Here is an 11,521-nt window from a genome sequence, read left to right as displayed (position 1 = left end):
ACTACATGCTTCTGTGAACCTTCAATGCAGCAGAATTTTTTCTGAACTCTTCCCCAGATGTGTGGCTTGATGCAATCCTGTTTCTGAGCTCTACAGGCAGTTCTTGGTTTATGCTCTGATGTGCATTTTCAGCTGTTAGACCTTTTATTGAGACGAGTGTGCCTTTCTAAATCATGTCCATTCAATTGAATTTGCCACAGGTTTATTTCACTCGAAGTGTAGTAACATCTACAAGCAGATTAACTGTCCTGATACTGTGATTACTTATGCAATGGAATCATTTAAGTTTTTTATTTTAATAAATTTGCAAAGAGTTTTTTGCTTTACCATTATGGTGTATGGAGTGTAGATTGATGTGGAAAAAAAGTAATTTAAAGCAGTTTAACATAAGGCAGCAACATAGCAAAATGTGAAAAAATGAAGGGGTATGAATACTTTTTATAGGCACTGTACATAATAAATATACACAGTACACACACATATAGTATGTAAACATAAACTTTTATTTAGAATCAATTAATCGCGACTAATCGTTTTGCATCCCTACTTCCTTGCAATTACAATAAATGTGGACGATGAAAATAAATAGAAATGGTTCATATGGCTCATGCACTATATGCGATTTTGAGAGTGAATCCCGCATTTATTTGCGGATGTCATTCCTGACACTTTGCAACATGGCCGTTGTTCCTCTTATCAGCTTGAAAAATGAGGCTTTTGTTCAAATTCTGAATGGATTATACAGTATATAGCCTATAAAGCGCACAGAGCGCTCTCTTTATAATCACTAAAAGCTGTCACTCCACTTCATCGCGATCTCGCAAAGCTCCATTATAACTGATGAAGCTCTCTAAACTGCACAATTTGCATCATATCTACACAATGAGAGGATTCGCACGAGTACACAGAACTCAACACTGAACAAAAACTCAGGTGTTTTGAGTATTGAGTGGATTTTAACTGAAAAGCTTCTGGCCATTGCATTCAAGAAATCAACAGATATGTCTGTGATTGGCTGCATTGCTCAACGTTGTAAATAGAAACCTTTGACACTCTCCAGAAAGCAAACACAAATACGCATTAGAGCGTTTGACAAAAGTTACACCAATGTCAGACTACACTTCTGTGTGTGACATCTCAAAGCAACATATCTGCTGATATCTGTGAATCAGAGTCAAGGCAAATGCTTACTGCACACTGAAAAGAGGCCTCAATTACTATTTACGATTGCAACTGGTAGATTCTTCTGCACTACTGTTCAAAAGTTTGGGGTCAGTACGTTTTTTTTAATGGAAATTAATGTTTATTCAGCAAAGATGTAACTGGTCAAAAGTGACAGTAAAGATCTTTCTATTCATCAAATAATTCTGAAAAAGTATCACATTTCCACAAAAATATGAAGCAGTACAACAACACTACAACATCATGTGACACTGAAGACTGGAGTAACGATGCTGAAAATTCAGGAATAAATTACATTTTACAATACATTCACATAGAAAACAGTTATTTTAAATAGCAATAATATTAAATAATATGACTGTTCTTACTGTATTCTTGATCAAATATATGCAGCCTTGGTGAGCAGTAGAGACTTCTTTCAAAAACATTAAATAATCTTGTTGCCCCAAACGTTTGAACAGTGGTGTACATTAGAAAAGAGCAAAAGCTTGCATGATAAAATGCCAAAGTGGCTAAAGGAGGATTGGTGGTGGGGCTTTGCAAAAAGTCAAACATTGATAACACATAACCATATGTTCATAGACCTAAAAAAAACATGATCTTACATTAACATACAATGAATGATAAAGCATATAACTTTTGATTTTACTGCTTCACAATAAACTAGGTTTTACTGAATAATTAATTTGTTTCATAATTTAAAAAAGGTCTTTAACAAAAGTACGAATTACTCCTCTATGTATTTAGGCCTTCCCAAAAACTGGCTCATGTGCTGTACTACTGTGGACATTTTTTGGCTCTACAAAATAAAACTTATCAAAATTATTAGAATTATTAGAACCAAAATTATTATCTACGGGAATGGGTGTTTTTCCACAAATGGAACATTTCTTTAATAGTACACATGAACATGCTGCTACAGACCCTCTCAATGCATCACACTGAATGTTTACAGCTTCATCCATGATGGTTTATTTTACAATGGCCCACAAGGGGTTGTGGTTTGCTAGCATGGAAAGACAGTAATGGTCCCACCGTCCACATGCCTGCACTGTACTTGCACCGTGCCGTGACCAAACTGAAGCCAAGCAGCTTCCCGGTGCTGTAAAACACTGTGCTTCAATCCAAACCTGGCTCATGGCACAGAGCTCACTCCTCTCTGTCTGTGCTGTTAAACTCGAATGACTGTGAGGAGTTTATGACAGATAATGTTACCAGGTGTCATGTCAAGTTGAACACCCAATATTTGTGTTAGAACAGAAAAGTCTCATGTTTTGCAGTGGGTACATGATGTTCATCTGTAGAGCTTTGAAACTTAGATCTCTTTTTTGGCTTAAGTTGTAGAGCTTCTGAGCTTTTGGGAATGATATTAAGCTTTGGCTGGTTATACCAGAACTACACCGATATGTGGGGAAAAAAAGATTCTCTCTTGATAGCCATTGTATAATATATGGATAGTTGTATATTATTAGCATTTAACATTGTTCTTTCCTCTTGTCGAAACCCACTGGTTTCCATAGTGATAAAACCACTCCTCTAAAACAAGGGTGCTCAACAGGGGCCCACTTTGTATTTCTACAAACTTCCAAACGGGCCTCAAGATGTAGAAATAAGACAAGACAAGCATTTAAATGAGCTAGAACAACTAAAATATGTCTTTCTTATTTTAATGAACCCCCTCAACAACTGTTTTTCGTCTTTGAAGAACCAGGATTCCCACGGTCTTGGAAAATCTTGATATATGAGCTAGTCTAATTTTAATCATCTAAGTTTTAGACCTGGAAATGTCATCTAAATCAATAAAATCTTCAAACACCATGGGCGTTTTTATAATAAATAAATATACAGTATCTCACAGAAGTGAGTACACCCCTCACATGTTTGCTTTATTTTTATTCCAAGCTCTAAAATATTTTATCAGGTAAAAATTGTGAAGAAAAAGATATTTTTAAAAATCCTTATCCACTAAATCAGGAACCAGTCATGAAAATTCACTGATTAAAGTCACCATGAAATAAAAATTACAATTGTGTTTTTTTTAACACAGTGTTAAAGTATTTATTATAAATGATTTATCCGTGTACATCATTACTTTGAAAAAATTTTATTTGCACTTTTAATCTTTAATCATAAACATCATAAACAACTAGGCTGACTGTCCAATGACCATGGTTTTAGCACCCTTTGCATTTGATTGACAGGCGATCTGACCAATCATAATGCCGAAACCGCCATTTTGTTCGACAAACAAACCAGACAGCCAAGTTAATAGATTAACGTCAGTAGAGTCAAACTTGTAAACGGTGTATTGTAGAGATGCGCGGATGAGCTCAAATGTCACCCGAATCCGCTGCTTCAAATAAATTATCCGCCCACCACCTACCTGCACCTATATTTTTCTCTAATTTAGATAACCAACCCGACCTGCACCCGATCGTCACATTACACTGATTCTAATTCTTAATTTTGCATGATGATATGATGAATGGATGGTTCATTTTTAACAGCAGATTCAGTGACGTTAGAGCTGATCCTGCACATCGATGCACATGTCTGCGGTGCATTACGGCTCCGACGCAGCCACCGGAGCTGATCGCGGCCATTCTAGTCAATGCTTGTGTTTATACGAGCCGTGCCGCTGCACGTTTCTGAAGCATCCCAAAATCTGGGACGGAGCAAAACGTCGTCAGAGCTGTGAGGGCAACGGTAACAATACACTGATAATAGGCTGCTTTTAAATGAACATTTAATTATAAAACAAAAGTTCTTCTTTGGCCAGATTATAGCCTACACTTTCATAATAGCATAAACACAGGCTTTACTCCCTTCAAACTTTATCTGGAATGTCACTGTTTCTGTCACTGCAACTTCTCGAACAGGCGAACACACACAAAAATGAAATGTGTGTCTGTTTGCCTGATGAAAAAATGCATTTAAAGCACATTCATATTTTAGAGAATATTTGCATCACTAATTATTTATCTCATCCACTCGCGACCCACCCTCAATTAATTAGAATGTATTTTTTTATTACCCGACCCATGGGGCCTGCGGATATAACCACCATCCGCACATCACAAGTGTATTGACATCTTTCCACGGTTGAGACGACATACCTTCTGATGTTCATTCATGTTATAACTAGCAGTTATAGTGATCTGTAACATTAAAGAGCCCCAAAAATAATATTTAATGTTTGAATTTAAAAAAAAAAAAGGACAACATTTGAAAGCTGAGACTTTGTTTAATACCAAAAGTAGCCCGCTCTGTCTTGTCTGTCAGCGCATTGTCAGTGTCCTCTTTGCTCTGCGATGTATTTTTCACTGCATGATGATGTGTGAGAACGCAATCGCCTCAGTTCAAGTGGCATGTGAACAGATTGTCTCTTCCGCTTTACTACTAGTTATAGCATGAAATAAACATGTATGAACATTAGAGTTATGTTGTCTCAACTGTGGAAAGACGACAATACACCATAGTCCACTGATGTTAATCTAACTCTCCTGTTTGGGTTGTTTGTCAGACAAAATGGTTGATTCGGCATTGTGATTGGTTAGATCGCCTGTCAATCAAACTCCCGGCGAAGGTTGAAATCCCACCATACATTCCAGTAAACGTTTCACTCAGATATATGTCACAATAGTGAAGAAAAGACTACTCGCATGTTCCGTTTCATGATGACTCAAAAAAAGAGTGGGAATCTTAAAGAACATTAAGTCCTGAAAATGTCTGTAATTCAAAAGACATTTACACACCTGGCTCATTTAGAGTTTGTTTTTCGGACACTTTTCAAAGTGAAAAGTGAAGTGACGTGTTGCCAAGTATGGTGTGCCATACTGCATTTAATCCATCCAGGTGCACACACACAGCATTGAACACACACACACCGTGAACACACACCCAGAGCAATGGGCAGCCAATACTGCGGCGCCCGGGGAGCAGTTGGGGGTTTGGTGCCTTGCTCAAGGGTCTCACCTCAGTTGTGGTATTGAAGGTGGAGAGAGCGCTGGTTATTCACTCCCCCCACCTACAATCCCTGCCGGACCTGAGACTCAAACCCGTGACCTTCGGGTTACAAGTACTCTCCATCCATTAGGCCACTGGTTCAGTTCATTTAGGCCAGAGGTGTCCAAACTTGGTCCAGGACGGCCCTGTCCTGCAGAGTTTAGCTCCAACCCTAATTAAACACACCCAAACCAGCTAATCAAGGTCTTACTAGGCATACTAGAAACTTCCAGGCAGGTTTGCAAGTTGGAGCTAAACTCTTCAGGACACTGGCCCATCAAGAGATTCAAGATTCAAGATTTTTATTTGTCACATACATGGTTATATAGAGAATATATGACCAGCAGTGAAATGTAAGTCAGGTCCGCTCCATGGACAGTGCAATTATTAAAGAATACAAACACATGAAAATTATATATAAATATAGGTATGGAAAAAAGATTTAAAAAATAAGAATAAAATAAAATGCGCAGGACAGTATAGACGTAATAAATATTAAGATGAGCAGGAATGTACAAGAGAAGAATGTGCAAACAGGTTGTACAGGGTAGTTACATAGCAGCAATAGTTAAAAAAGTAACTGAGTAACAGCAGAACTGAGTTTAGACACCCCTGGTTTAGGCTCAAGATCATGGCAGTTGCACTCAAATCTGCACCAAAATATGAGGTCTGAGATTGCCTGAAGGAGGTGGTCTTAGCCCAGATGTGGAGAGAAAGTAATGCGACCCAACAGATCAACGAATCAAGCAGTATCAATTTATAATGGGAAATGTGTTACATAAAACACAGCAGTGACAGATTCTGTGGGTGAGCACATTAGTTATCGCAGTTGAAAACCACGACAGCTATAAAAATGCAAGAAGAATGCAATATTTTAACAATTAAAGTCACTGTTTCGGACCAAAGCAAACAATCTACAGGTCTGAAAACACTATTAATGTACAGAAACTAGGAGTGTTCACAGATTAAAATTGTAAAATGCAGGAAACATATTATCCTACATGGTGGGTGGGGGGACAAAATAAGATGGCACTGGAGTCAAAAATGTTGTGAACCATGGCCCTAAAAATGATCTCAAGATAACAGTTGTTGGAAACATGTTTGAATTTGATTTTACACCAGGAATCAGAGATGTTTCTATGGTGTGAACTTGAGTGGGCTTCTTTCTTCTGCTGTGGATGAGTTCTTCAGACAGCCAATAGTTGTGAGTCTACATACACTGACTACTACAACATGTACAGCATCCATGAATCTGGTTCTCTGATTGCATCATAACGTTGTCAGAGAAGGTCTTAATGTCTTTGTGTTTCAGGACACATTCGATATGCAGGTTCTCATGGCCAGGTCTGTGAAATACACAATCAACTTTCTAGAGGCAAAAGAAGAAGATTTACACCGGTAATGACAGTTCAAGAATATAGCAGCATGCAGAAATTACAAGCTCAAGCACACCAGTAGCATGCACATTTTTAGGAAAAGTCTATTAAGAAATTCACCATTTTAATTTTCAGTTTATAACATATATGTCAGTGCACATCACTGTAAATGTATTTGGCATTCTTAGCAGTGCCAAAAATAAGTGCACCTTTGTCAATATATAAAACTGCCAAAATACAATGTGTTTTTAGCAACTTTTCTAGTAAATATGTTAAGATATTTCTGAAAAGTGGTGGTTGATTTCAGGTTAGACAAACTTATGGAATGGCTGTTACTGAACAGTGTTTTAATATCTGTAGTGAATGTATGTAATTCACAGGTTGGAAATTCCTTTTGTCTTCAAACTGCTGCAGTCAGGGCTGATTCATGGACTTGCTTTTTGGTTTGATGTGGCCTTTGTTGGCTCAAGGTGAGAGTCACAATTATGAAAGGAAAGGTGCATGAAGACAACATGCTTGAAAGTATTAATAATGTTTTTTGTACAGGATGACAGTATGGCTGTCCACTGCTCCAAATGAGCCTTTGACTCAATGGTATCAGGTACGCTGTCTTCTGCAGACCCCTCTGTTTGCTAAAATGGGACAGACGTTATCTGGACGGGTTCACCTAATAGCAAACAAGAGGTACGACTAACTTTGTTCATGCATATGACGAAGGGTACATACGATTTCTGGGTTTGGAACACGGAAGTAAAATGTAGCAGGGTAAACTACTGGAGATGTTAATGGGAAACCATAACAAATATTGTTTTTGCATTCCATTTTGCTTCAAAAGAATTTTGAGTATCTTAATATACATTAATTTCTTGTACTCAAACAGCCAAAGAGTAATTTTTTGCATGTCACCAAACAACGCACAGACTGGTCTGGAACAGAATTAGGGAAATTTTAAATAAATCACAAATGTCTTATATTGCAGCTTCTTCAAAGTATCCATCTTTTGTATGTGTTTACAAACTAATTTGAAGCATTAATGAACCTTTAGTCAGGACTATATACAGGTAGTAGTATGCAACCTTGCTGCAACAACATTTTGTCTAACTGTAAATCTCTTTTATAGACAAAGCTATGACATTCACATCACTGCTGTGGTTGATCAGTCTGGATTCAAATCTGGGAACTCACTGGATTTGAAAAATCTTTTTTTTCGGTAAGCACCACAGGAAATCAGGTTATAAAAGTTTATAAAGCCTAGAGTTGTCTTCCACTGTTTTAATCAATGTCCCACACAGAGAAAACAAGAAAAGCTATTTTTAGTCAAACCAATTAAATATAAATAGTTTGTTATGAGCGGGTCCAGATGGACTGTGCTTTCTTTTAATTCATCTGCAGTGAATTGGGGGAAAATCTGCAGAATTAGGCAGTACAATGTAGTAGATACACAAAAGACTAAGCATGTGTGCAATGACAGGCTTTCCAATTCTTCAGTGTATTCTGTGGAAATCCTTGGCCTTCTTTACACCCGACAATGACTAAGTAGGAATAGTTCACCCAAAAATGAAAACTTGCTGAAAATGGACTCACCCTCGCACCATCCCAGATGTAGATGAGTTTGTTTCTTCATGGAAAAAGATTTGGAGAATTTTAGCATCACATCACTTGCTCAACAATGGATCCTCTGAATGGGTGCCAATGAATGGGAGTCCAAACATCTACCCACCCATCCATTTTCTGCCGCTTATCCAGGACAGGGACTGGGTGATCCCAAGGCGTTCCCAGGCCAGCCGAGAGATATAATCCCTCCAGCTTGTACTGGGTCCCATTGTACCCGAATCTCATTCTTTTGGTCATTACCTAGAGCTCATGACCATAGGTCAAATCTAGAGCTTCGTCTTCAGGCTTAACAACATTACACATTACTGCTGCCGTCGCACCATTCCACCTGTTGATCCATCTGTTGATGCTCCAATCTACCCTCACTTGTGAACAAGATCCCGAGGTGCTTGAACTCCTTTACTTGGGAAAGCAACTCACGCCCTACCCAATCCAGGCAATCCACTTTTTTCTGGCTGAGAACCATGGCCTCAGATTTGAAGGTTGCTGACCATCATTCCCGCTGCTTCACACTCGGACACAAATCGCCCAATAATTACTGAAGGTCACAGTCTGATGAAGACATCAGGACGACATCATCCACAAAAAGCAGGAATGCCACCCTGAGACACCCGAACTGGACAAATACCACCCCTGGCTTCACCTTGAGATCCCATCCATGAATATCACAAACTGGATCGGTGACAAGGAACAGCCCTTGCACTCATGGCTGTAGCCAGGGATTGAAAATTAGTGAGGTCTGGTGTGGGGTTAAGCTATAATAACCCCTACAAATACAACTCATTATATACCCTGTTGAAAAATCCAGCATTTGCTGGTTAGGTATGTTTTGAAGCATGGCTGCTGGCCATGAGCTGGTTTAAGCTGGTCCTGAGCAGGAGCTAGTTGCTTAGGACTAGCTTAGGACCAGCACATGACCAGCTAAGAACCAGCTTAAACCAGCTCATGACCAGCTTAAACCAGCTATAGGTTTAAAATTTAACGACTATACTGAATGAAATGGTATAGACTTCTTCATGGCTAGTGTTTATTTCATTTTGTTCTGTAACCTACTTGTTCTACAGATCTGTGTACTAGTGTTAAATGCTGTTGTTTTTGATAACGTTTCTAATAGATAATAGCATGATGTTTTTTGCGTTTGCCATACCGAATGTGGTATCCTGTCGGCAATAACCTGTCCATGGCTCTTTTGATTACTACAAGTGTTGATATTGCTATAAAAACAAATAAAAAACAAATAATAAATAAAAAATAAACAACATTTTTTTTTATATATTTTGCAAATAAGAAAAGGATATCACTGACTAAACTGCAACTTCCCACTTTATTAACTTTTTAATTGTCAAATTAAGTGGAAAATACAAGTCCAAAAACGCCTATAATAGCAGGATCTGGCAACACAGCGGAGGCTGCGCCCTCAAGCCTCGTTCACTCCGCCAGTGTCTCGCAGCGATCATTTTCATGCCACGGACGCTAAACATTGTTGCAAACTGTCTAAACTGAATTTTACATGCAGACACTCATATGAGGAGTTTTAATCAGCAAACTATTCATTCAGAGAGCAAATGTTTATTTTTGAACATGAAAAATGTTACAGAGGTCCGGACCTCGGTGATCTCATTGCTGGCTACGGGCATGCTTGCACTGTCCAGCACTCACTGGGAACAAGCTTGACAGTGCTGAGAACACCAACACAGCTTTTACACCAGTTGTGTAGAGATTGGATATCATGCATTAGTGACCCTGGCACGCCATATTACTGGAGTGGCCCCTACAAGTGATATGGACATAAACCTTCTCCAAATCCACAGGACACATGTAGATTGGATAAACAAACTCCCCATGCCCCCTCCAGGGATTCTTGCCTGGGTAAAAAGCTGGTCCACTGGTCTGAGACAACCGGTCGCATTCTCCTTTCCAGCACTATGACATAGGCTTTCCCTAGCAGGCGATGCTGAACAGGCGTGTCAACCAAGAGAGTCCAAACAGCTGATAAAAACATCACAATAATCCGCACCACTCCAGTCCATCAGTTAACATCTTATCATTTTTTTAAATCTATATCTTTAATAATTATTTATATTATTCTAAAGAATAATTAACAGATGGTTCGCTTACCAAGATGTATTCAGTAAGGACACATAAATTACAGGAAGGTAAATAACCAAGTAATTTGAGTTATTTTATGGTGGATTTCAGCATGATTTAACAAGTTGAAAAGCTGTACTGAATATTAAAGTGTGATCCATCTCTGTCTTTTACAGGTACGCCTAAATCATCGTTCTCATCATTTATCCGATCAGCCTAAATGAAGACTGCAGGTCTATCACTCAGCATTGCAGATAAAATCTATGAAGGTTCTGTGTGCATGTGATATAGCGATATATGATATTTGTTAATAAAAACAAGGTGACTGAATGAAATTGTTTTATTTCCATAGCTATAATCTTTAATTAATTTGTTTTACTTTAAACGGATAGTTCACCCAAAAACTTAATTTAGGCTTTAAATCACATATAACATCAACGCACATACATAAAGCACCTAAAATATGGTCAACGGAAGCTCAACCATACTTGCTTGAAGCACAAGAACAAACCATATGAGATATGAGAAGACGTGAGACACGTCAGAACAAACCTCATTTGTTCTTGTGTATCCAGCAAGCATGTTTGAACTTTCATTTATCATGTTTGATAAGCTTTAAGTGTGTTATCCTGACATCTGTTGATTGTATGAACACTTCTAATCCAAATATGCTGATTATGGAAATGTGTGTAAATGTGTGTTTAACAAATAAAAAAAGTATAACATATGTATGAAAATGTAAAATGTAAAAAGTATGAAAAATAGCTACTTTCTATAGATGGTAGTTACCTCTAAATCCTGTAGGATTACAAAGAACATGTCCATAAACACTTTCAGTTGAAAGACTGGGATTAAGTAAAATAATTTGGGAGAAAATTTGACTCTGGCTCTGATGTCTCTGTTGTGGTTAACGTAATATAATTCATTTTGGGTAAATCTAACAGGCAGTCTTTCAGCCTCACCCTGCTTCATTCTACTATGTTAATAAATCATTAGCTCATCCATGAACATGATTTCTGCCCGAGTCCCGTCGGATTGCATCGGCTGTGGGGATGAAGACCACAACTCCCATGATTCCACACTCAGTCACAGCCTCATCAAACTACGCCTTTGTCTCTTTGTTTATTTTGAATACGCGCCCTCTAGCGGCGAAAATTACATATTGTGCCTTTAACTGTCTGTTATATGGTATGACCGCCAAAGTCATGTGGTCCAAACAACATAGAGAAAAATTAAGATGAGGTACAGTCAAAGCA

General features: G+C 38.3%; 1 protein-coding gene across 3 annotated transcripts in view; it reads left to right on the top strand.

Annotated features, from left to right (window-relative positions):
- The window catches only part of LOC107715849 (histone-arginine methyltransferase CARM1-like), a 24,882-nt gene extending 13,750 nt beyond the window's left edge, over nucleotides 1-11,132 (top strand). For 2 of the 3 annotated variants that reach the window (XM_016522066.1, XM_016522064.1), the window contains exons 8-13: nucleotides 6,310-6,391; nucleotides 6,500-6,585; nucleotides 6,944-7,033; nucleotides 7,110-7,247; nucleotides 7,684-7,773; nucleotides 10,442-11,132. In XM_016522066.1, coding sequence (XP_016377552.1) covers nucleotides 6,310-6,391; nucleotides 6,500-6,585; nucleotides 6,944-7,033; nucleotides 7,110-7,247; nucleotides 7,684-7,773; nucleotides 10,442-10,451 — 496 coding nt within the window. In that variant the 3' untranslated portion in view covers nucleotides 10,452-11,132. Of the gene's footprint in view, nucleotides 1-6,309; nucleotides 6,392-6,499; nucleotides 6,586-6,943; nucleotides 7,034-7,109; nucleotides 7,248-7,683; nucleotides 7,778-10,441 lie in introns of those variants that run through there. The other variant, XM_016522065.1, reaches the window with a different exon arrangement.
- The last annotated feature ends 389 nt before the right edge of the window (nucleotides 11,133-11,521 follow it).

Source organism: Sinocyclocheilus rhinocerous, unplaced genomic scaffold (genome assembly GCF_001515625.1).
Source record: "Sinocyclocheilus rhinocerous isolate Xijiao unplaced genomic scaffold, SAMN03320098_v1.1 scaffold178, whole genome shotgun sequence".
Taxonomy (NCBI): domain Eukaryota; kingdom Metazoa; phylum Chordata; class Actinopteri; order Cypriniformes; family Cyprinidae; genus Sinocyclocheilus; species Sinocyclocheilus rhinocerous.
Note: the sequence above shows the minus strand (reverse complement) of the source record. Positions and strands in the feature narration are given on the sequence as shown.